General features: G+C 46.5%; 1 protein-coding gene across 1 annotated transcript in view; it reads right to left on the bottom strand.

Annotated features, from left to right (window-relative positions):
* LOC144174610 (uncharacterized) overlaps positions 1–22,802 on the bottom strand; it is a 30,604-nt gene extending 7,802 nt beyond the window's left edge. Inside the window, exons 1-4 of the mRNA XM_077703387.1 lie at positions 22,486–22,802; positions 20,406–20,588; positions 15,888–16,088; positions 1,356–1,594 (exon numbers count right to left, since the gene is read on the bottom strand). Coding sequence (XP_077559513.1) covers positions 1,356–1,594; positions 15,888–16,088; positions 20,406–20,588; positions 22,486–22,498 — 636 coding nt within the window. The 5' untranslated portion in view covers positions 22,499–22,802. The remainder of the gene's footprint in view (positions 1–1,355; positions 1,595–15,887; positions 16,089–20,405; positions 20,589–22,485) is intronic.
* Between the last annotated feature and the right edge of the window lie 1,963 nt (positions 22,803–24,765).

The raw sequence follows: 24,765 nt of genomic DNA, 5'->3' as shown, positions 1-24,765 counted from the left end.
TTTTGTCAGGAAAATCGGGTGCGCGTTAGAATCGGGTAATTAAGGTATTTGAGCGAAGTTTACATTAAAAGCGGTATCAGTACGATTCTAACGAGGCGATCTTTCAAATGAACCAGACTTGCAATGCTGTCTTCGTGACCCCTTCAACTCTTTCGTGACCACGGAAAAACGGCCGATTGTGAGTGCTTCCAGAAAACCTTTTTTGTTTTCTCTTGAGCTACTGGACACATTTAGCATTGCTATGAATGAAATTGTAGCTTATGGATTTTCCTTTCAAACACATAACAGCAATTTCGTAAAAGGTGTAATTATTAACAGTTTATTGGGCAACGAAACAAAAAAAAATGCGTAGAAAAAGTATACACAAAACACAAATAGGTGATTTTAGTGAGCCTAAAAATTATTTTAGGAATTCTAAGATATACAAAATGTTTCTACGTTCCTAAGCTATGACTCAAAATATACACGAATGCTGCACACCAAGTTCTGGATTTTTGCGGGCCCACTAACCTAGCGGCCCTGACAGGTGGGCCACTCTGCGAAGCCACTTGAGGGTCAGTCGGTCTCTCTAAAATATGCATTCAAGCATACCTGTTTGAGTTCTGACACAAAATCATTATCACTTCAGTGGTAGAAAGCAAGAAAAAAAAATAGCGCTCTTTAGAAGCAGCACAGGCCGCTCCGCAGTGCTAATTTTACACCAGCACCAGGCTGTCTTAAAGGTGATAATGCGATACGGTGCAGTGCATTTGGCAAAATATCCCCACCGCAGGTTTTCCAGACCCTACGCATAAAAGTAATGCAGCAGTAGTCAGATATTAGGCCTGTTTGGTTTATAAATACAGCGCGAAGTTAAAAACGAACATTTCCTGGCAGCACCGGTCGAAGTCTGAGGCTGTTGAATGGGGGAGTCTTCATCAGAACTAAAATCTGAAGAATCCACATTGTTGCTGGAGTCATCACTGCTGCTGGGGTAAAAAAAAAAAACCAGCAGCAGCAGTGGTCAAAGTCCATCAAACTGCTGTCTGGCTTTGTCGAGCACGCAGTAAAACAGGACGCCATTTTTGCCCAAGTCGCTGCTACCTTGGGTTCCAATTTCACTCGTGACGCCGTCTACCCACGTGAAATGTAAGCGAATGGCAATGAAATTGAAAAAGGGTTTCCAATGAACACACTAGATGAGATGGCGTCAGTTGTCCGAATAGTGCCGTTTGTACTTTTTGCGGGAGGTTTGAAAATCATCGTTCACCCGTAAACGATGTCCTATGGTGTGGTCTTGAAAGGGTTAACTGAGAGCTGCCTCATGCTTGCACAGAAACAAAAATCGTGCTATTCCGCTCAGATGTTTCACTCACCGGCGCTCCAGCGGCAAGCAGTTGATCGACCAATTCCACATCGTGCGGTGCAGCCACGCACGCGTGATGCAGGGGGGTGCTGCCCGACAGGTTTGCACCCCTGGCGTCGGCACCCTGAGACAGGAGGTGCAGTGCCACCGCACGGTGGCCGAACTGGCAGGCCAGGGACAGAGGCGTAGCCCCACTCTTGTCCCGCTGGTTCACGGGGCTGCCACTGTCCACCAGGAGCTGCACCATGTCTGGGGGTGGGAAGGAAGCGTGCAGGAATTCAGAAAGTTTTGCACGAATACGCACCATTCTTCCACTGCTTTTGTCTTTATTGCAAATTTTCTTATAGGCAGATTTGGCTATGGGTAGCCCAATATGTTGGGATCATTTCTAGCCTTTCCCTTGCTTCTTTTTATCCATGACGCATATTTACACTATTGTAGAAATTAACTGCATTAACACTTTCGCGACTGCGCCTATTCCCATCAATAGTATGTTATCGATGAATACAAATTCAAATTTTGGCGCTCTCCGGGCGCTTCTGGACAGCTAACGCAGCCTAAAGGGTAAAAGAGGAAAGTTTCTCTTCTCCGTCACGAGGGGAATTTTTAAAGGCCCTTTGCAGTCGGGCGCACATGGTTTCGGTTGCGGCGTCGATGCCGCAGGCCAATGCTCCACGTGAACGGCGAATTTTGACGGATTCCAATGAATCTGAGCTGTAATCTCTGGATGATGGTAATTGCACAGACACATCAGACAACTTCAGTTCATCCGAATTCAGTAAGGACGGCAAAAGTGCGTCAAACTGCCCCGGAACGTCAGCAGGTATCCGCCGGCCCATTTCGCTTTCTCCTCAGGCCGTTCTATCGCTGCCAAGCATTGATGTAAACATATCCAGCCTAATCTAAAGGTCACAGCTCTTATTTGAGGGGTGTCAGCTTGGTTCGGGCGGGACTGCTTGGCGCCGGCTGCACAGAGTGGGGCCAACCTTTATTTCACTGCATCGAGAAACTGCTTCGCGTGGTGGCATGATAGGCACTAGTGCTTATATTTTTGTATGTATGTACAGAACTTTTGTACTTACAAAGCTTGCATTTGCAGTATTATTCTTTAAGAGCCTTGTATTCAAAGCGAATATTTCATTTATTTTTATGTTCACCTTGCACAAAGTAGCATTGATGTTTTCATCATTTTTTGATAATATTCGCAATAAATATGTCGTTTGAAATTAATAGTGTTGGAAAGCCCGATCCTCCCTCTTACAGTTTAGCATGTCATTTTCTGTGTAAGGAAGAAATCATTTCTCGGACTACCCAAGAACAACTGATTTGTCTACGGTCACAAAAGTGTTAATTAATCAGCCAATTATGCATTCTCGCGCAAATGCAGGACGTGACGTGGTTGGCCTGTTCTCACTATTTTGTTTTTTGTGTTTTCAACTATCTTTTCTTCGTTTTTTGGCAGAAGTGTCTAGGGTCCGTAGTCTTGATTTCATAAGTTACATCTTCTAGTTTTTTAATTTCTTCTATTTCTGTGTTTCTTGGTTTTAATATTCTGTTCAATTAATTATTTCCTTTTATGCTACCATAACGATTAAACGTACTAGTACTGCCAGTTATATATTTGGGTGCAAATGCAGGGCATTGCACAGTTGAGGCTGTAGGGGGACTCGGCAAAGAATGCTACACATTTACAAGAGTAGTAGTACAGTGGAACCCCGCTCATACGTCCCCCAGACTTGCGACGACCCGCTTCTTACGACAGATCACCGCAGTACCGGCGAACTCCCCATAGAAACGATGCATTAAAAACCCTGATGATATGACACTCGGGTGCACGCGTTCATTCCGCTTCATACGACGGACCCTGGCGCGGATAAGCCAGCGTTTTTCCCACATTTCACACCGCTTCGCCGCCTCGTCTTGACCTTCTTTATTCTTAACCCCTGTTTGATGCTGTTTGATGTGCAAAGGTCCGCAGGCGGGCCAGACCACTTGCTGAACAGACGCAAGCAAGCAGGCGGGTACTCGAGAGCGGGAGTTAACCTGCGACGGCCCCAAGCGGCAGCAGTACGCCAACTCGCCGACCCCGAGAAGCCGAAGTTCAGGTGGCAGGCGGGCCGTAAATTTGAAGCTCCCCTTGAGCCGCCGACGAACGCGAAAACATGTGACGCAACCCCACGGCAATGACCGAACAGCTGTTTTCCCTGCCCACTCGATCCAAGTTTCTTCCTTTCCCGATGCTCTTTCTCCCTATATCTTTGCTCTCTGCTTATCAGTGTCTTTCAAAGCCGCGTTGAAACTCCGCTCTTTTCTTTTCCAGAGTGCCTCAATTCACGTGCGTCCGCCGCAAGGGTGAAGCAAAATATAGGAGGCGATGGGTGGAGACACATACCCGTTGGCACCAGCATTTTGGGTCACTCGCTGGCCGCCGCAACAACTCACTGTAGCAAGGCCACGCTATAATTGTCGCCGCAACACGGTTTACTCGCGAAGGTTGAATTATCTATTTAGTGTTGCTGGGTCTTGTGGGAAACGAAAATAGCTATGTGTTGAGCCCTACGACCGTATAGCGGCGGCACGGGACCGTTCAAAGGGTGTCTCCATCATGTAAGGCAATGCAGTTTCTTGTTCATCTCCGCCTTGTGCTATCGTTCGTTTCGTTTGGCCTTGGCAGTTCCACACTTGCCTTTTCCTCTCTCAATTTGCTCGACCACGTCGGCCTTATCTTGCGCGCGCAAGGCGCGTGGCTTGCGGCTCTGGCAGGCTATAAATAGCGGCGGATGGCACGATGTCGCGTAGCGCGCGGCGCTTAGATGGCGGGCTAGTTGGACGCCATGGAGGGGACGGGGGGCACAACGTAGGCGTTGCTTTTTTTTTTACTTGGGATTTCAGCTAAAGGTTCGCAAATCACGCGAGAACGCACTAAATATAGTAGTTTAAATAAGTTCTTAGCCCACTTGTCGTGTTAGACCGTCTACTAGGCCGGCATTTACACGCACCCCGGTCATACGTCACCCCGGTCATGCAACGCTTTCTCGTCGTCCCTTGAAAGTCGTGTTATCGGGGTTCCACTGTAGTAGTAGCAGGGAACCTTTACTAAGGGAGGACCACTGGTCCCGATGGTCACGACGGATGGGGAGGGAGGGTAAAGAAATGTAAACAAATGCTGGCATGTTTCTAAAGGGTCAGTTGATTGAATGAATGGGCCAACTTTTGAAATGTGCAGTTAAAGGGACCCTGCAACACCCTTTGTGCAGTGCAAGTAAACCTGCGTGACGTTTAGATCACACTGCCAGGAATACCTGAGCCAAATATTACACGTGCACGTGAAGCGGTAAGCGCGCAAATTGTTGTGAAAGACGCGGAAAAACCAACCGCACTTTCTTCAATTCTTCTCATCACCCACTCCTGGCATGGCCTAAACGACGTCATTTGGGCCATGGCTGTCCTATTGGCTGTCACTGTCAACTTCGCAGCTTATTTCTCGCATTTCCTGTGACGATCAGCTGTTGTCAACGCTGTGAACCAACCTCTTCTACGCCTGAACCTGTACGTGTAGCTTTGGTGTTTCTTTTGTGCTTTGAGTGCGCGCAGAGTGTGTGCGACGAACTCAATACTCCCCTTTCAACGAGATCACTTGACAACAAATGTTTATTGCTTCAAAAACGCCCTACCAGCCTGAGCGCGCGCTTGCGAGCAGGCAGCCATGCTTGCTTTTTTGTGGCACCACACCGGAAATAGACCCCTCCACGTTGCGGAGAAAAGGAGAAAACTCCCCGGCCTGTGATATATTGAAGGCTGCTGAAGAGAACACCGCGAGCCGCCCCACTCTCCGAAAGAGAGCGCGCAGCTTTCATTGCATTGTCTGCGGTCGAGTTGAGAGGGGGGAACAATTATGGATGATTTCTCATCGCGTGTTGTTTCGGTGATAGTGAACAGATTTTCATAATTCTTGAGAGAGGAGATGGCTGGGGCAGTAGACATTACCCCAAAATACATTCCGAGTAGTCGATGGTAAGTGTTGCAAAGTCCCTTTAATGGGCCAGTTCGTGGTAACCGCAATAGTGAGTAGTCCATACAGGTTCGCCAGTTCAATCTGGAGCACCCATTCAAACAACTCGTACTAGACTGCTTTCAAATGAGTAAATTTCAGCTTCAGATAATACTTGTCATCAATTTGTTGTGGACCGGGGTGTGGTTGGGGGGCTTTATATGTATGGTGGCTGACAAAGGCTGGGCACCACCAAACAAGGTGTGAAAGCTCTGACAGAGCAGTGGTATGGCAGTAAGGACATTGGGGGCACAAGTAGAGGCAGGGGGGGGGGGCACTTGCGATGTGTTTTGGCTGTGTATGCTGCATTTGCAATAAATTTGTAAATAAAGATTTTGCCTGAGCGGATAAGAGGTGGTAGGTAGGTGAGGTAGCCAGCTGGAGTTCGTTCTTTGAGACGGGCGCATCGATCCTTCTTGCACTGGTGGATGTGCATTGCTGGGGAGGGAAAAGGGGAACACGACGGGCTTACCCCAGGCACCAGTGGAGGTTGGGAGGGAGTACTCTCCTGAGCAACCTTATGGGCCACCTGGTTGCCTGAAGAAAATGGTTGTTCCAGTGCAGGAGTTGAATCTGACAAAGAATTTCATGGGCGACAGCATGGTTGGAATTATGTGATCTCAAAGCAGCGACAGCCTCATAAGAGCCTGTGAGGACGCGTACAGAGGGCGGTAGAGGTGGGTCGCAATCGAAGGTAATAGATGACACTGCGTAGTTAATACCATATAGCCCGGCATCAGGCTTGAAAGTGCTCTGCCAAGTACGGTGGTGTACCCTAAGAAAACGGGGGCCTCGGGAAAAGTCCAAGCAAGGCCCACGCCATAATGCGTCTGTGAAAACGGCAATCTCGTTCTCAGGGTGATCTCTTTGGAGGCATTAGATTTACAGTTGTTTTAATGATGCATTAAACGCTTTATAGCTTTACTGTGCGTAGAAGTGTCAAGTGCCGGTTGCCACCAGGGTTCTATGGAGACTGGGCAGCCAGGATGTACAGGTGGTGTTCTGGCGTCTCACGCAGCTAAGGCGTGTCCCTGGTGTGTAAGGGGTCTTTTGAAGTTCACCTGGGCTTTGGCTTCTTGAATGATGGCTTTAATACAGCCCTGGCCATAGTCAAGATGGCTTTCTGCAGTGCCCCACCATAATTACTAGATTGAAGTCAGTGGATGGAGTGTAGTATGGCATTCAATTTCTGTTGCAATCTTTTGAGCCAAGTGGCAGGACTGTTTTTTGTTCTAATTGGAAGGCCTAGAAGGGTAATGGGTTCAGCTGAAGCAGTTACGTGTCGCAGTCGACTATGTTGACTGCAATTTCTTGAGGTGGGTTGAGTGGCTTACAATCATATGCTGCTAGGAAATCGGTCTTTTCAGGTGCTAGTTGTAGACCTAGGTGAGCCAGACTGTGCTCAAGACTATTAGCCGCGGTCTGTAACTAAAAAACCTGGCCCTCTAAAGAATCAAAGTCAGCCGCTTCTGCCCCGACTGTGATGTAGCCAGCTTATATGGTGAAGCGGGCACCTGAGTCAATTTCAAGTTGTCGGGCCACTCTGGTCATGGCCACGTTGAAAAGTAGAGTTCCTAAAATCGTTTACTGCACCCTCACATATAAGAAAAAAGAAAAAAACTTAGGGTTGATCCCTCCATCTAAGAGACCAAGAAGAGCGAGGTTAAGATGACACACAACGGGTGTAACCGAACCTACACCAATGCTTGCATATACACACAAACAGTGTTTCGTGCAAGTGGGATTAAAAATAAAATAATAAACAGTAGGGATGGGCGAATATTCGATATTGTCGACTATTCGATCGAATAGCTCTCTATTCGTTATTCGCTTCGATCCGAATGCAGGTATTCGATACTTTCGAATTATTCGATGCTCCCGAACAGGCAGCTAAAAGCCAAGCTTTTCGGTCAAGCTTTCCGAGAGTTACCCCAGGCTTGGCTCAAGACCCACCAACGCGGACATTTCTATAATCAGTGCCGGCACTGCCGAGTTGCTGCCTTGCCTAGAGGTTCGACGAAGCTCTCGGCCGCCAGCACACTTTAGGTTAAAAAAAAAAGGCGGCACTGAAACGACACCGCTCTGAACATAGCGGCATCAAGCCAGCAGACTTGTACAGGCCGCCATTTTGAATAGGGCGGCCAGCCACTTGCGCTTTGCTTGGCTACGGCCGAGGATACTAGTGGCTACAATACTTTTTTTAGCGGAGCTTCTAGGCGGCGCTTAAACTTGTGAATGAGCAGCCGGCGGAAACTGCTGCACCTAGAGCATGTGGCGCAACAGGCATTTCTTCATGAAAACTTGTGAATACAGCAAAGGAAAGCTGCGTGTAAGATTTTGCAATAAATGTTCAACTGGTAATAGTTTTACACAATGCTGTGCCTACGTGAGTTCTAATTATTAGAAAAAACTGTGTACATTAGTCAGGTCACAAGTTGCTCATTTGTCTTTGTGATTTGCAATGTGTACTATTCGAACTATTCGATTCGAAATTATTCGACCAAATCACTATTCGCTTTGAATTCGCTTCGAACCTCAAAATCTATATTCGCCCATCCCTAATAAACAGCGAATACACCAGCGATAGGGTAACTAACGTATTTGCATGATTTTAATGCGTACCTTTTTTCACTAAAAGTAACGATTGTGTGCGTGTAACAATCAGGCTCAAAACCGAAATCAGCTGAAAAGTGACTATCAGCATCACCATGGACACAGGGTGCGATTCTCGGCCGCGGCAGCCGCTAGTGTCACTAGATAAGGTTACAGAGTATCGGCACTCTTTTCTTCTATTGTTCTGTGTCGCCGCCATGATCATTGGTCAGTTCGCATCACGTGATACTTGTTTACACTGCGACGGTTCATGGGCGCTGCCATTTTGTTGTTTGTGCATTTTCGGTCGGTAAACTGTGGAAGACTTAGCTTGTCCCCCTGCTCTGCGGCTGCGCACAACTAATGTTGTTCCGAACACGAATCAAAGATAACGCTTGTAGCAGCATTTCAACAGCTGAAGTGTGCACGAAGATGCCGTTTTGCTGCATCTTTGGCAGTGTTGTTAACAAACATCCCGGTAGAAGTTAGCGGCGAGGCCGTAGAAGAGGCAATCTCGCAACACTGATAGACACCAAAATGGCCGCCGCTGCTGACTTGCGTGCCTGAGTGCCGCTACTCTTATACCTTTATCTAGTGACACTAGCAGCCGCTTTTTCGAAGGAGGTGAAAAGCAAAAACGCCTGTGTGTACGAGATTTCGGCGCACATTAAAGATCCCCAGGTGGTCAAAATAAATCCGGAGCCCCTCCACTACGGCGTGCCTCATGGCCTGCGTTGCGTCGGCACGTTAAACCCTACAATCAATCAATCAAATAAATCGCCATGGACACCAACCCTTCCCAAAATCCAACTCAATATACAGTTAAACCTCGTTATAACGAGACGGGCTATAACGAAATAATGAATATAACGAGCAAATCGTAATTCCCCTTGAAAGTCCCCATAGAAGCCAATGTATTTAAAACCTCGTTTTAACGAGGTAAAATTTGCCCGTTACGGGATACAACGAACAAATTTCGTCGAGAAATCAAATTTTGAGCTAATTTTACAACAGTGCGCAACGCGGATTTGAGACAGTGCGCGACGCGACAACTGTATTAGCAGTTCAAAACTCCCGCCACGCGCGCGAAGCTGGATGGCGCGCCGTGCGGACGCTGCGCCCGCGAAGCCATTCCCACCCTCCTCTCGCTGCGCACGGCATGCAGGCAATGGGGCCCTTCGATTTACAGTCTCGGACTCACCGCGGGCTCACCGAGAAGCAGTCCGACGTTCGATTTTCCCATGTATCCCTATGGCTTTGGGGAATCCTCGGACTACCCGCGGACTATCCGCGGTGAGTCCGAGAAGAGCCCCAATGCACACGGCGCGCGCGGTTGCGTCGCCTTCTTCTCCCCCCTCCTCCCCTGTTCGTATCGACGACGTCGCTGCGTAGTTGGGCAATGGTCTAATTAGTGTCGCATGATGGCCGCCATGGGAGCAGTCATAGTTGATTTTACCCAACCGGACCAACCGTTTCCGCTCACTGAGTACCCAGAGTCACTGTTAATTATTTATACGCCTCGAGCTTCGCGATCGCTGCGCCACCTGCCGCCGCTTCTCCGCGGCGTTGACGGGATTTGCGCTGCGTGACTGATAGGGGCTCGTGCAGTGTTTTGGTTCTGTTTCGCTTCTTTTCGCCTTTCCGCGCCCTAAAAAAAACTTGTTATGGTGACGACTATAGGCAAAGATTACGTTTAGGTCACTTAAAAAGCAGCTGCGTCTTCGTAGAGTACGCGATCGCCTGCAAGAGCTACCCGGGGACGCGGTTCTGCGCGCTTCGTCGCCGCTCTTCCGGGCGTCGGCGACGGCAGCAACATATCACCCATGTCACCTCCAAAACATCAGGCACAAATGAATTCGACTGACGCCTCGTTTAGGCCTGATACTGGCACAATGAGAGGTTGGCGTCATTTTGCAGCGTGGACAACGAATGCGGCATCGTTTCGCATATATACGCCGCAGAAAAATATGTTTCGGGGATGTGATTAGTGATTACCCAATCCCGGACAATAACTTATGCCTTTTATAAGAATATAAACCATGCGAGAATGTAAAGTATATTCCAAGCCTGTGCGTCGTTAAATATGTGCCCACACACGCCATATAGCAAGAACCAAGGAAACGAAACCACAGAAAAATAAATGCTATGCCAATGCGGAATTTAGAAACAAAGCTCTAACGTAAATTAGAAAAAAAAAACAGTGCAGCTTCTGGCATGCTAAAGACGTTCGTCTAAACTTAAGCCAGGTAGGTTTCACTAGACCAACTATACGCGAAATGCACTGCTATTTCGCGAGAAATCGGTGTGGGGGGGGGGGGGGGGGGGCGGGGAGGGGGACGCTGTGTACAAATGCGGAGCGGAATCAAGCAATGAACGTTTTAGTAATCCCACACATCAATCTCGCGTTCACTTTCCTTTTGTTTTTCTACTTCAACGAAGAGCTGATCGTACGGCGGATGCATTTTTGGAAGTATACAGGGTAGGCTGTTCAACAAGCGATGAAATGTGTTGTTGGAAGAGTGTGGTATGTGATAAGGCCCTCTGATTTCAGTTTCTGGTTTATTCTGCAGGCTTCCTGTGCCATATGACGATATTTCGAAGAAGCATTTAGTCGCGGACGCGGATTATATTGTAAGCCCGTCTCCGCGCTGCTCGCAGAGGATATATGTAAGCAGATGAAGGTCTGCGGGCGCGCACCTCACGACAAGACGACTCTGTCGTGTGCTGATCCCCGAGTATAATTATGCATTGTCCATCGTACTTTTGTTGAATATTTCCGAAATTAACACAGACTGGCTTGTAAATGGTGGCGATCAATATCTGGGGTATTATATTGGCAAACGTAACTGGTGTGCTGTCAGGTATGAGTGCTCCGCTGATTATGTAAGCGCACAAAACCGATTTAAATCGTAGTGTATAGCCGTAGCATGAACATCTGAGGAACCGGTGGTTACGGAGACACGGCTAGTAAATTCAGGTCAGTGTAACTACAATCGGCTCCATCATACGCCGATTCCGCGACGCTGGCCTGTGACACACACCTGGCGCTTATACAGACCGAAAATACCACACTAAGATTTCGTCGGAAACATTTACACTCTCGTAAACACACCCCATTTGTGAGCAGAGTGACTGCTCCACAGAAACATGAATTTCAAACACTCACAAACGGTAAATCTCAGTCGTGAACGTGTCGCAAAAGCAGCGGCGGCACTGGGGAGCGGGGCGCGGACTCCCGCGCCTGCTTTCGAAACGGGCCGCTAGGGGGATTTCAGTGGCGCCCCTACAGGCCGCGCTCGAGGCGTATAGTGACGCTGGCTAGTTAGTGAGCGGAAGCGGTTTGGCCGGTTGCGTCGAATCAAGACATACTGCTCTAATCAATGCAGACTGATCACTTGTAGTTGCGAAACTACACCTGCGAGGATTGCTGCACTGGATTGGAGCAGTATGTCTTGATTCGACGCAACCGGCCAAACCGCTTCCGCTCACTAACTAGCCAGCGTCACTATAAATAATTAACAGTGACTCTGGGTACTCAGTGAGCGGAAACGGTTGGTCCGTTTGAGTAAAATCAACTATGACTGCTCCCATGGCGCCCATCATGCGACACTAATTAGACCGTTGCCGCGTAGTTGTGTGTGCGTGGGTTTTGGCAGTCTTTATCGTCGTACTGCCCGCGTGATTCCAACAACGCGAGTGCGACAGGCGGGAAGCGAAAGCGAAAGACTATCACGCTTGAACAGAAGACGGCTATGATAAAAGCCGTCGCATCGGGCGCGAAGTAAGGTAAGGTGCACTCCGTGGTAAGGTGGCAAGAGACTTTGACGTGTGGACGAGTACGCTGTCCACCATCGGGAGCAACCGAGAGTCCATCGTCAGCGTTGTTGCACGTGGCGTGAAAGGAAGCGCTGAGGACGGCGTCGGAGGCACTATATAGATGCGGTGGACGTGCTGCGCCGCTACTTTGGCGCGCATGAGGGCGGCGAAGATGGCGTGAACATAGCGGCCGCTGCTGAGCGAGCCATCGCTCGCATCAGGAAGGTGCATCAACGTCCAATTACGGACTTCTTTGTAGCCAAGTCTGTTTGAAATACGAGTTTTGAACTGCAATAAAGTAGGTTCGTGGCTTTTCCTTTTTACCTCCGGAATGTGTTTATTTTACTGACTACCGCCGTGCGGCAAGATGCTATTTCGCCCGCTTTTTGTTTTAGGATGGTTTTAGGTAACTACAATGCATAATATTTGCAGTAAATGTCGGCTACGGCTATAACGAAATATTGGCTATAACGAGCAAATCGCGGCGCCCCTTCAATTTCGTTATAACGAGCTTTAACTGTAATCCAAAACATCAGCCTTAGCCAGGTGTGGCACAGGTTTCTGCTACTATTAGCACCTCATTCAGTTTCAGTCGTTAACGCTCCAAAGAGGTGCCACTTTGAAGTGTCCTTTCAGCAAGGATAAAATGGCTGTATTCTATCAAAAATTTTCAGCTGATTGGCTTTGATAGCATAGCAGCATGTCATTTCATCTGGAAAGCACGTTTGAAGCCAGCACTGGGCTGCAACGTCTTTGCAGGGGCACAGAGAATATGTCCCGCCACTTCACAGAACATATAATTACACAGCACGTTAGGTGCTGAGACCTTATGTATTTTTTGGGGAGAAAAGTGCACCTGAAACTGCTACTTACTTTTTTTAGTCCCCGCAGGATTCGGCAATATCAACTGTCAGCCTTCGCTTGCAAGTCTTCAAAATGACTTCTTACAGCATGCATATCACACAAAAGTTTCATCTGACTACAAAACAAAAGCGGTAGAAAATGGAATGAAAAGCTAACATTAAAATTCAGAAGGCTGTTCGATGGTTTTTCATGAGACAGCTGCAAGGGGCACCTGCTGTTTTTTTTTTTTTCATTTTTCTCACGCCTAATTAAAAAAAAAAGAGTAAGCTTTCAGTCTTTCGATGAATAGCAAAGTAAAATGTCATACAAGTTAAACTACACAATGTGGTCTCAGTGTCCTGCTTCAGTGCCTAGCCATTGGGCTCGCTGTGATGTGAAAGAGAAAAATAAAACGCAAAAAAATTGCCTGCATATCTGCTTACTTCGCTACAAATGTTGCTGCAAGACAATAGCCTTCTTCCATCCCTGCCACATAAATGACTCTCTTTGTCTCCCCTGCCTACATATTTCTGCACTTCTGCTCCCGTTTCACTCTTCCCGCAATAAATATGGTGGAGGTTTGCTCAAGTTTTGCTCAAGTTTGCTCAACCTTTGGTTTCTGTTGGACTTCGATTGCCGCCTTGGGGTCTAGGCTCCAACGCGAGCCCTCTGTATATTTTTTTTTGGCAAAACATTGTTTTTAATTCATTTTTTAATTTGCTATAGCAAGAATCAAGCACACATCTATTCTTAATTAGAACACTGCTAGTACCATTTATGTATTGATGTTTTGTCTCAAATATGTCTTACGAAGGGGTGAGACAGGTGAATCAGATTTGGGAGCAGTTTTTGGAGCAGCAAAATCTCGATTTTGGAGCAGAAGAACCTTGATTTGGAGCAGAACAACGACATTTATTATGTCACCTTAGGAGCCTAAAAATCAAATTTTTTGGTAACAAAGGGGGGGGGAGTGCACTTTTTAATCGATTTTGAACGTACATATGACTGGAACAGCCTTTCAATGAAAACTTTTTTACCATAGTATCACAAGGTACGAATTGCAGTACCTTTTCACAAACCATTTTTAAATTCTTAGCCTTATGCATAGATAACAGTTAGTGTGCAGCGCCGTTGAGAATATTGAATTGAAAAAATAAGCAATTGTAAGGCATTTTTATTATCATGTGAATGTTGGAATTATTATTTTTACAATCCCAGACAGGGCTTTACGCACAGGTATTGAGCCACGGCAAAAGTTGCGCAAAGAGAAGTGACAGTCATCGCACCCCACCAGCCCTCCCGTTTCAATCCCCAAGGTGCACGTTAACTACAATCGTAATTTGAGTAACGTTGGTATGTTCAGCCACCTCCTCTTTGGCAAAAAAATTTCACCTCAGATAGATGAACCGTTATTAGTAGCGTGCAATATTAGCCCGTCCCGCTATCGGACACAGCTTGAACATTTTACGGTGATGGAGCCTGCACCGCCACTTCTCCAGTGTCGATCGTTCCATTTCCGCAGCTCGCAAGCTCGCTGTCAAAAGGCAGCAATAACTGCGCGTTTTATAACACCACAATAAGCCCGAAATTTCATTTCAATTCAAGCACGCACTGCGCCACACAATCAAGCCCGAAACATGGTGAATTCGTGAGCACCTCGTTGTTTTTGATGAACTCCCATCTTTCGAGCCGCGCAACTTCCCGCAGCAGATCAAACGACTACATGTAAATCCAGCCACCCCCATAACCCAAACCACAGTAGAAATTGGCAAAGAGCACTCTGCCTGAACCACAAGCACCGGCTTTGCCCGGCGGCCATGTTTTCAAATCTTCATCACACCAAGATGGCGGCGCCCAGCGACGTCGTTTCGGAGATAAGCGCTCCAAAAATATCCGTTTTTTCAACAATTTGCACTATAGTTTGACCCATTGGTACACATAAGTATTTTTTCTACAGGACTTTGCAATGGTTTTAGATGGGAAACTTTAAAAACTCACAGAATATAACATGTGCAACCCGGCATTGTGGCTTTCGAAAAAACAATCTCGGGGAGAATTTTATGCGGGATTTTTATTGAATCATCAATCAATTAAACCTTTACAAACAGCATCACTTTGGGGGTGCTGGAAAATTATGCCGTCTATAAGCATTTTCCTGCACTGAAACTGACGGGAACGTTAATATCCTTGGCTCTCAGACTGTTTTGGAGCAGTTTGGCACAATTTTTTAAATTTTAAAGCTTTTGGAACAGCCTGCCGCAGTGAAACAAATTTGTATCAGAACTGCGCAATATGCGCAGCTGTCTCACCCCTGCTTACGTTTTTTTTTTGTATAAAGTATAGTACCAGATTCACTGCTTTGGAAAGGTTCTGCCAATATAAACTTCTTGTTCAAGATTTCTTTCATCTTTTGGCCGGGTGGCTGAATTGAGTGACACAGCGACCAAATTTTTGTTTACGTAGCCCAAGAAAGACTGTCACTTTCAGAAATTCCAGGTTATTTCTTTTTTGGAGCAGCAAATCCACAAGAGGGGGATCGCACCATTGGTTTCTGCTCTACTCTTCTCTCATGCACGGAGCAGTTTTCCCATTAGCCAAGAATGGGTCGAGGTGATAACGAGGTGTCTTTCTGTACATATGCTCGTACTAGTAGCAGAAAAATGCTTGCTCAGAGTCAAGCACACTTCCGCATTCTGCAATAAAAACGTGTGCAAAGACGAGATTCCGCCAATGCCTGGAGATACATTCCGATGACGCGTCCGTTGCACTCGTATTGCATGTCGCCACTTTCCGCAAACCACATCTTTCAGTTGGTTTTGCGAGCATAATAAACTTGAATAGGTGGTATTCACTGAAAAGTTTAGCTGTCAATTTCTTCGCTTGGCAACACACAAAAAGTCCACGGACATGGCCGAAGCGCCACGAAGTGCTGATCGTGCCACTGCGCCCACACGCCGAAAAAACACTGGCGTGTGTCGTCTGCTCTGTTCCAACCTGATTCTCAACTGTGGTGTCAACAGAGATGTTATTAATTGCACTCAAATTGGAATAGAGGCATTACTTTGCATTTGGTGGGGTAGAGCTTGGAATGTGCAACACACGCCATGGCTTAGCACGGACAAGAACCGCCGTCCCGCAGAGCCCGACATAACCAGCGACGACGCTCTCACATGGTTGCCTGCATGCGTGCCTCGCCAGTGAATACCAGCTATACGGCTACCACTTCCAAAGAGGACGTACCGAGATTGCTAAGGGTGCAAGGGCTGGCGGCCAGGTGCAACGCAGTCTTGCCGCTGCGGTCCCCACAGAAGACGTTGGCGCCACTCTTGAGCAGGAGGCGCACCATGGGCATGTTGTTGCGCTGCACCGCCACGTGCAAGGGGAAGTCTCCCGTGCAGGAACACTGGTTCACGCTGCACCCGGACTTGATCAGGAGCTCCGCTGCAATGCAGAAACAATGCCACGGAGGATTTCAAATCAAGGCACCATCATCTTGGGGCAAATCACGCGATGGTGGACGGTGAGTTAGTGCTTAAGGCTTTGAAACAGAGTTGTAAGAATATTCGAAACATCTGAATACCGAAGTAAATATTAACACTATTCTTTTTGGGGTTGAATTAAATTGTAGAATTCTAAAACATCGGATATTTTAAAAGGACACTTAAAAGGACACTAAAGGCTGAATAAAATTTCACCTCAATTGAAAGATTATATGTTTCGTAGCTCTCTTGGCTTTTGCTCGACGGGCAACTATGTTTCATTTGCTGAGAAATAAGTAAATACACCTGGGATTTCTCTCTCCTGCTTCCCTTTCATTGTTTTGTGGCGTAGGAGCCAGGCAGTGAGGCACTGGTGAGGTCTAGAGCGTAAACGGTTGGTGCTGGGTGCTTTCATGCCGGCGACTGTTGCGTTTATGTCTCCAAGCCATGGCTGACCACACCCAAGAACGTCTCTGTGGCCGAAGAGACTGGCTTGGGCTTTTATTATTTGTCGCTGACAGAACAAGAAATGCTTTTAAATGCTCGAGTGGCCGGTAAGCCCCTTCAGAAGCAAGAAGCGCCATTTCAAATATAGTGCAGGCGCAACTCAGACGAGCGCCTTCACCTCATCCCGTCTGGTGATCACGACCACCCCATATTCTCTTCTCTCGTGTGATCCTAGCATGAAATACACACTCGTTTCTTTTGTTACGCACCTTTCTCGAGTAGTCCTCGCGGCCAAGGCTTGCGTGGCCCAAACATAACAGCATGGGTAGAGCAATGCAACGCACTATTTGTAGATTGTCCATCAACAGCGGTTCACGGCGAATAGAAGAGCACAAGGTCAGATCGGTCGGCTAACCATTGCAGCAAGTACCCTGGACCTTTCACAGCCGATAAGGTTCGAACCAGCCAGTAATGCTTTACCAATAGCAACATCCGTGTGTGGAGAACAGAAGATTACAAGCTGAGGCAGGTCGCTTAGCCACCTGTAGTGCATCTTGTTAGGGCTGGGACTGTTGATGTCTTCTGTCGTCGTAATTGTCGCCTCATGTAGTCCCAGTACTAAAACACCGGTAAACTTGTTTATGCCTCGCGCTAGAACGTAACGCTAACTAAATAAACACCGGGACACTCTATTACGTCTCGCCCTGGAGCGCTTCGTAATGCTTACTAAAAAAAAAAACACCGGGAAACTCGATTGCGCCTCGCGCTAGAGAGCTTCGTGCTCTAAAGACAAGAGACAAAGCTGTATACCTCGACCCGCAACCGGTTTCATCTCCGTTGGCAAAAACACCAAGGAGTGAAGAATACACTTATACACTACACGCTTCGCCCCTCCCGGGATTTTTCCTTTTGCTGCTTCCTCCCATACTGCTTGCAGAAGCCCGGGCGTTCATTGTCATAGATGATTGACTTCACTGTTTGTGCACCAATGCCTTTCCAAAACAAAATTGAAAGCATGATGGCTGGCTGAAGCGTGAGGGACGCAGCCTGTCTCGCAATGCGTAAAGGCTGTAGTCTGTTTTTAAATTAGATCGGCGCAGAGAAAGCTTTGATTTGCATTTTTTCCCTCTTTATTTGAGGAAAACATTTATAGATGCCCCTCCAATGAGCTCTTGCCATTGACAACTTGTGTGGCGTCACAAAACTTGGTACCCAAAAGCGTGCGGAATGTCAGCATGTGTTTTCACGTTTCTGGCATTTTCTGCCTTATGAAACAACTGCTGGTTGTGAGACAGGTGCATTTCGAGTCATGGCACTGTAATCTACGGATACAGGCCAACTTGTTCCCACCCATTAGTGTCTCTTTAAAGGTCACAAAATACAAATAAATACCCAACGACATTTAGTTACGTCTTGCTTGGAGAGGGGACCACCCTCTACAATAATTACAAAAAGTGGTGCCCACGAAATAAGCCCCAAAAATGCATCTTTTGCAATGAACTAGTCGGAAGATATGTCACACTTTGGACTTTTACGCCCGCCGCCAAAACCCTTTGACTGTCTTCAATAGTGGCGACAGGCTTTCCTGCCATGCACCAGTGCCAACAGGGAAAGGTATAGTCTGCAGCTTCAGTTGCTGCTTATGCGGCTGGTTATGAAAGGTCTTTTCTCTTTGCTTTGGGCCAACAATGTGCACTGACATGTTTGCCCAAAATAATGTCCCGTAAGTACACCTTCTTGATAAGAAAGCTTACGCACTGTTTCACAGAACAACTTTTCTTCGAAGAAAAGTATGACATCCACCTCAATGCAGCCATACGGCTATAAAGGAAAGCTCTACAGCTTTCTCAGGAACTTCGCGGTTGAAGAAAAATTCGTCCTAGTCCAGGATTCGAACCCAGGACCACCGCTTAACCAGAGCAGTAGCTCTACCAACTGAACTAACTAGGAGGCTAGCAGTTTGTAGCGCGAGAGCGACTCGATTGATTGTAGGGTTTAACGCGCCGACGCAACGCAGGCAATGAGGCGCGCCGTAGTGGAGGGCTCCGCATTAATTTTAACCACCTGGGGAATCTTTAATGTGCGCCGAAATCTTGTACACACGGGCGTTTTTGCTTTTCGCCTCCATCAGATAAGCGTCCGCCGCGGCCGGGAATCGAACACGCGACCTTGTCCTCAGCAGCGTAACGCCTTAGCCACTGAGCCACCGCGGCGGGTCGCGAGAGCGACTTGATAAACTGCATTCTAAAGTGCAAAAACCACCTGTAAAGAGTAAAAGGCTGCCAGTTAAAATGTAAGCGAACACGAGTGTGATTTCTGTCTGCTGTGGAAAGTGGTTAGCCCGCTTTCTGTGGCACCACATCTGACTGCTGCAAACACAAATGGTTTGTGTACATATCGAGGAGGCAGCTTCACAGCATACCTCAAAGTGCTAGCACCTACCTCAATTATTAAGTGTGCAAAGCTGCCTATTAGCTTTCTTTACAGAAAACACTGCATTCCTCTCACTAGATAAATGTACAAATTCAATCCAAAGTTTTTATTTGAAAAGAACTTTTGAAAAATGTAACAAGTGAGCCTGCAGTGATATATATATATATATATATATATATATATATATATATATATATATATAAACATTATTTAATAACTGTAAACATTACTTCATACGGTGCTAACTGTGCATTGGCAACAAGTTTAACACTGGGGAACAGCTTCCTTTAATTGTTAAGTAAACTCTGTGAAACTTGCTGCTTTTTCCCACTGATTTTACATATCCTATTATTTTTTGAGTAAGTCAATAAGTTACCAAGATAATTAGAGATAATTAGCCATTTTTGGAGGAACAATACACTAAAACAGTGTTAGTCATAAAGCTGTAATCTTTATATTTTCCAATACTATGAACCCTGGTGAGTGCAATAAGAGAATCGGTTTTTTGATGCAGCGCTTGGAATTAATTTTACAGCTCCTTAAACCTTGGTGGCACCAGTGGCAAGGAACCATTTCGAATGCCCATGGCAAACTCCAGGAAAACACTGCAAACACCTAGTGAAAAATCCGCACGCAACCAGCACCAAATTTACAAGCAAGTAAGAAAGAGCGCTCACGGTCAGTCAGTCCTCATCGAGCTGCGGGGAAGACACACACACAGACACCAGCCATGAGAAATACTTGTCACTATTTTGTTTTCAGCGACCAAAACGCTTGGCCGCAAAACAAACAATGTATGTGGCGGTCAATTTACAGCCTGTTTACTCAAATGAAAACTACACACGTACTGGTTGGATGGAAAAATGGAAATGCACGCAAAAGGGACAAGCAGACAAAGGGTTCAATGCACCTAATTAACACTGCCTGCTGTTCATTACAATTTGTTCTAAAATCGTACTGAGGATGCGACTTCAACTGTAAAAATCAATTTCTACGCAACCTCACCCTTGAGAAGTTGCATGTGCGTATTTCAGCTGTTGTATTTTGCATCTTGCTTTCTTTTTCTGCAGACTACACGGAAGTAGTGTTTTCATGAGGTCGAAATTTCGAGTTCATTTTTAACGCACGCAGGAATCTCGACACGCAGGCACTTTTGTTTTTCCCCTCCATAAGGTCAACGCTTTACTGAACACAAAATATAACACTTATAAATACTAATCCTTGTTATTGCAAGTTATTGCAGCGCCTGCAAACATCCAATGCTCCACTCCCATACGTTTCCAGCCGCCCTGCAACAGCTAGACTTAGGAGCAAGGTTGCGTTGCTAACCTTTACACTGTTTCACTGCTATCGAGGCTGCTACCTTTCACTGAGAGCATGCAAATGACTTTGCACTCACCCATTTCTAAGTAATCTTTTTCGACAGCGATGTATATAGCGGGCTTGCTCGCACCTCCCGACATGATTCGTACATCAGGGTCTATCGGAGGTCCCTTGATGCCGTTGAGCATGGCCCACGCCATTGGAGTGTCCCCATTGTTGAGTGCGGCCAGGAAACGGCTTTCCCGTTTCCAATGAGGCTCTGCAATCAACGAACAAAAAATACGCTGCAGGAAATGCTGCACCATACAACAAAATGCCTCTGATTCACAGCAGTGATGTAGAGCTGCTTTTTAGTTTCTTTCTGCCTCTTATTAGTGATTCTCACAGCCATGTTGTGCTCATCGAAAAGTACATATACGTAGGGTTGTTTGTTTTCAAGTAAAACCCGATTTTATCCCATTTCTCCCCAAACGGACGTTTTCAAAGGATCGATCTGCACAATTGTGGACTGACTGTATGCTATTCCAAACCAGTACTTGCTGGAAGAAGCAAGCCCCAGAAACACAGCCGTAAAACTCGTCGAGTGTCCACGTGACCTTTAGCGCTCGCTACCCCAGGCTGAAAAATGCTGTAGTGACATTGTTGTGCCTAGCCAGTGCAAGCTGTGATGTCAAGAGAACTTCCTCCTCACTGAGATACGTTCAACGATCGGACAGGTCTCGAATAATGACCGACATGTTGTGCATGGAGACGATAATGTATGTAAAGAAGGATGCCTCAAAACAAGGACCAGCTTCTTGTGAATAAGATGTTCCACTTATTTTAAGGAGTTATCAATGCTCTTTACTGTAATCATTACTGACTTATTTCCAAACGAATGCCACATTTCGGAAAGTAATTGCTAAAACACCCTGCTATCAATTACCAGCTTGAAACAAACACCAATTTTAACACTTTAGAATTGAGGGTTAGAGTGCTATAAACAACACCGTCTCCGACCTCTCTACCGTGTTGCAAGCACTTCAGCATCAATGCAGCCTGCAATACCCTGTACGGTACTGAAACCTAGTGCCCAAGTTTTATTCTGTGTCGGTAACTTTCTGAGTAACATTCACTGGTTCATGCACTCAGGGCAGTAAAATATTGCCACGCACAGCAACAGGTACTATTAACGCCGTGGAGCCTTAAAGGTAGTCACCTCAATATTATTGAGAATTTAAGGGGCCATTGGATTGCTTCCGTGGTGTGTATGCCAATTTATGTAGCCACTGTGGACTAGCGCAGTGCTGCAATCAGTAACGAATGTAAGCTTCACAGAGGCTGCTGTTGTGATAGTACCAGCTCTCCTGTGTTCGTCCTAAGCCCGCTCGCCAATGAACATAGTAGGATGCTTTGCAGCAAACATGGCCGTATATGTTGTACGAGGCAATTCACAGGTTCCGACGTCTTACACTTCACTCGTACTAGCTGGCAAAAACACATGTTCATGCACATAGACTTATGACCTTATCATGGTCCAAGGAAAACGACTGACACTCCACACTTGGATCACTGGCTAACGAACTTCTTAAATGTGAGAATCTCACCCAGCAGCTAGTCACAACTATTAATGATGATTGAATTATTGGTTGCCCGACGTTCATCTAAAATTTGCGTTTTCATGTAATTTCTGGCAAATTTTTCGACTGCTACGTTAACTGCAAAGTAAAACGCTCTTACCGTTGTATTAATCGTGTGAAAAAAAAATTACGACAGTGCTTGGAAAATTCACCTCGGTCAGATAAAGCTCTAGTTGAAATCATTATGCGTTGTAAGAATAAACAATAGAACGAATGCATTCGAGACTTTAGATGTTACGAGCGTATTCTTTCCCAACGGGCCACAGGCAAAGCCGTCTGCGAAAAGAAGTGCTTCGGAGGACCTTAAAGTAGATATGCGACGATTACACGGCTTTACGGAAAAATTCATCACCCCTTTGACAACAAAGCTTCCATTGTGCAACAGGAAAAACACACGTGAAGCAATCTGTTTCACGCGAGAAACAACCGCACGTGTCACAAAAGTAGCGCGGAAACTGTTTAGTTGCTCACGCACATGCGACTACAGCGAAAATTTCTATCCAAGTGCAGAGCAGAAAGCTCGCGGATGGTACTTACCAGCTCCATTCATTCTCGGATGCTTCTTTCGCGGGGACGCGCGAGCGGCGACTGACTCAAGCGCGGCGGTACATGTCTTTGTTGCAGTTGCAGCTGGCGAGGCGATTTCAAAACTGCCCCCAGCAATATGCCTCTCGCAACACCGGCGCACTCAAGGTCACGGGAATGCCCAGCTCGGCTCCGCCCCGGCTGTCGCTTCGCAGAAAATGTACGAGGCTCGTATTTACTCTTGGTAAGTTGAATCTTTCCGCCACATCCGTGCCAGCTGGATTTCCGGACTAGCGCGAAAGAGTGAAAAACAAGCAAAAAAAGAGAACCTTTATGGATTGGCTTGGATTATTTGTAGACTTTACTCACCTGATTGCTTTGATGCAGCTTTTGTCGAATTGTCTAATGAATGCAGACTGAGGATTGCTGTTTTAAGCGCTTTTATTTTCCGCTGCATCGATAAAATGTTTGCACAATTCAGCTTTTTGTGCTGTGTGGGAGCAAACGAAACGTTAACGGTAGGAGTGGGGTCAGCGATTAGGCGGGAAACCAAACTTGCGTTGAACATAGTTTTGCGATCGAATGTTTTGGAAGGTATTATTGCCAGAAATGTTATAGAAACAATATGAAGTGCACGTTGTACAGCGCCTAGTGGGTGGTTTCTGAGGTTTTGTAGCGGTGGCCTGTGTGCGCCTCCTACGCACTGGATAGGGACAACTTGGTTGTAGCTTTGTTAGGTTCACGTGCATCGCGGACAGCTTGTTTCCATAAATGCACGCATGCAGGCGAAGAGCCGTTGTTTTATTCCTCGCATCAAAAGTAAAAAAATTTCTTCTTTTCTGGCACTTCCGATACGGTCAGCACGTCTCAGGTCCTCAGTCGGCGAGCACAATGACTTGTCAATGCGTAAACGTGGGCTAGTTGGTTCGAACTGTGAAACATGGTTGCGCGGCAAGGACGGGACAAAAGTAGAGACCACACAGGACTAGCGCTAGTCCTGTGTGGTCTCTACTTTTGTCCCGTCCTTACCGCACTACTTAACCATGTTTCAGAGCACAATGATTTGCGGGGCCCGTTCATTACGTTGTGCGTAAGCCGATTAAGGGGCTAAGCAACATCATCCTTGACGGAGACTTCTGAAGGCTTCCCCTTTTAATCGGAATGGATGGCCAATGCCATCTTCCCTTTTATATTTCACTTATACTTCAGATTTATACTTCACTTTTTATAATATACCATAAAATAATCGGAAAATGTGCTCTTATTAGATTTGTATTCGATTCAGGAATCCGATATTCTCAAACGCCCGATTCCGGGAAAATTTCACTGGGGCGTACTACAAAATGTTTCGCCGTGGCCCACGAGCTGCCCCCCACGGTAGCCCAGGCGGCGGCGGACGATGCGCCTTCCTGTTCATTCAGCGGTACTTCGCGCTTAGCGCCCGGACCCGCCGTGATTGGCCTCGCGTCGCGGGATATGAGCTCGCTTATGCACCAAAAACGATCCCATGTGTTCGCAGACGGCACTCTACAGCTGGAACGATAAGGGTGGATTCATGCTTGTGAAGGATGCGCATTTTTAAAGCCGGCTTTTTGCAAGAAAAAAAAAAAAAAGGTGTTACGGTGAAAGTACATCCTCTGTGTTGTTAACACCTCCGACCAAGGATGCCGCGATGGCGCACAGGTTGCCGCGCATTAGCCAGGGTAAGGGGGCTTAGGAGTCGCTTAGCATATTCCTGCAAATAAATGAATGAGTGAATGAATGAATAGATGAATGAATGAATGAATGCATGAATGAATGAATGAATGAATGAATGAATGAATGAATGAATGAATGAATGAATGAATGAATGGAAATAAATAGAACAAATAAATGAAAAGTTGGTCAACAGATGTTTAAGAACAATATATTACATGCACAGTAGATTAGCGGTGTACTTCCACCAAGAGGCAATTCAATCGCTGTATTACCTATATACTACACTTACCCACTTACGTATTTGACAGCTTCTCTTTTTTTAATAGCGCGCCGCGGAGGCGGTTGGCATAACGGGCAAATGATTGCGATATAGACAAAACAAACTTCTGCTGCAGAGCCACTATCACAAATATACGAGACCCATTTATGGCTCTCACTACCGCGGTCAGATTGCACACAAAAAGAATACCAAACGTGAACAGGGCACGAATGCAGCAAAAACGACATACGACATAGTTGTGTTCTTTTTGTGCTTGCTGTAATTTCGTATCCTGGAGCTGTTCTGCGTCATTCCGAACACGCCATTTTCTTTTT

The sequence above is a fragment of the Haemaphysalis longicornis genome, unplaced genomic scaffold, assembly GCF_048455015.1.
Source record: "Haemaphysalis longicornis isolate Haplotype H1 unplaced genomic scaffold, Haemaphysalis longicornis Haplotype H1 scaffold_3, whole genome shotgun sequence".
NCBI lineage: Eukaryota > Metazoa > Arthropoda > Arachnida > Ixodida > Ixodidae > Haemaphysalis > Haemaphysalis longicornis.
This window is presented reverse-complemented; position numbering and strand designations above follow the sequence as displayed.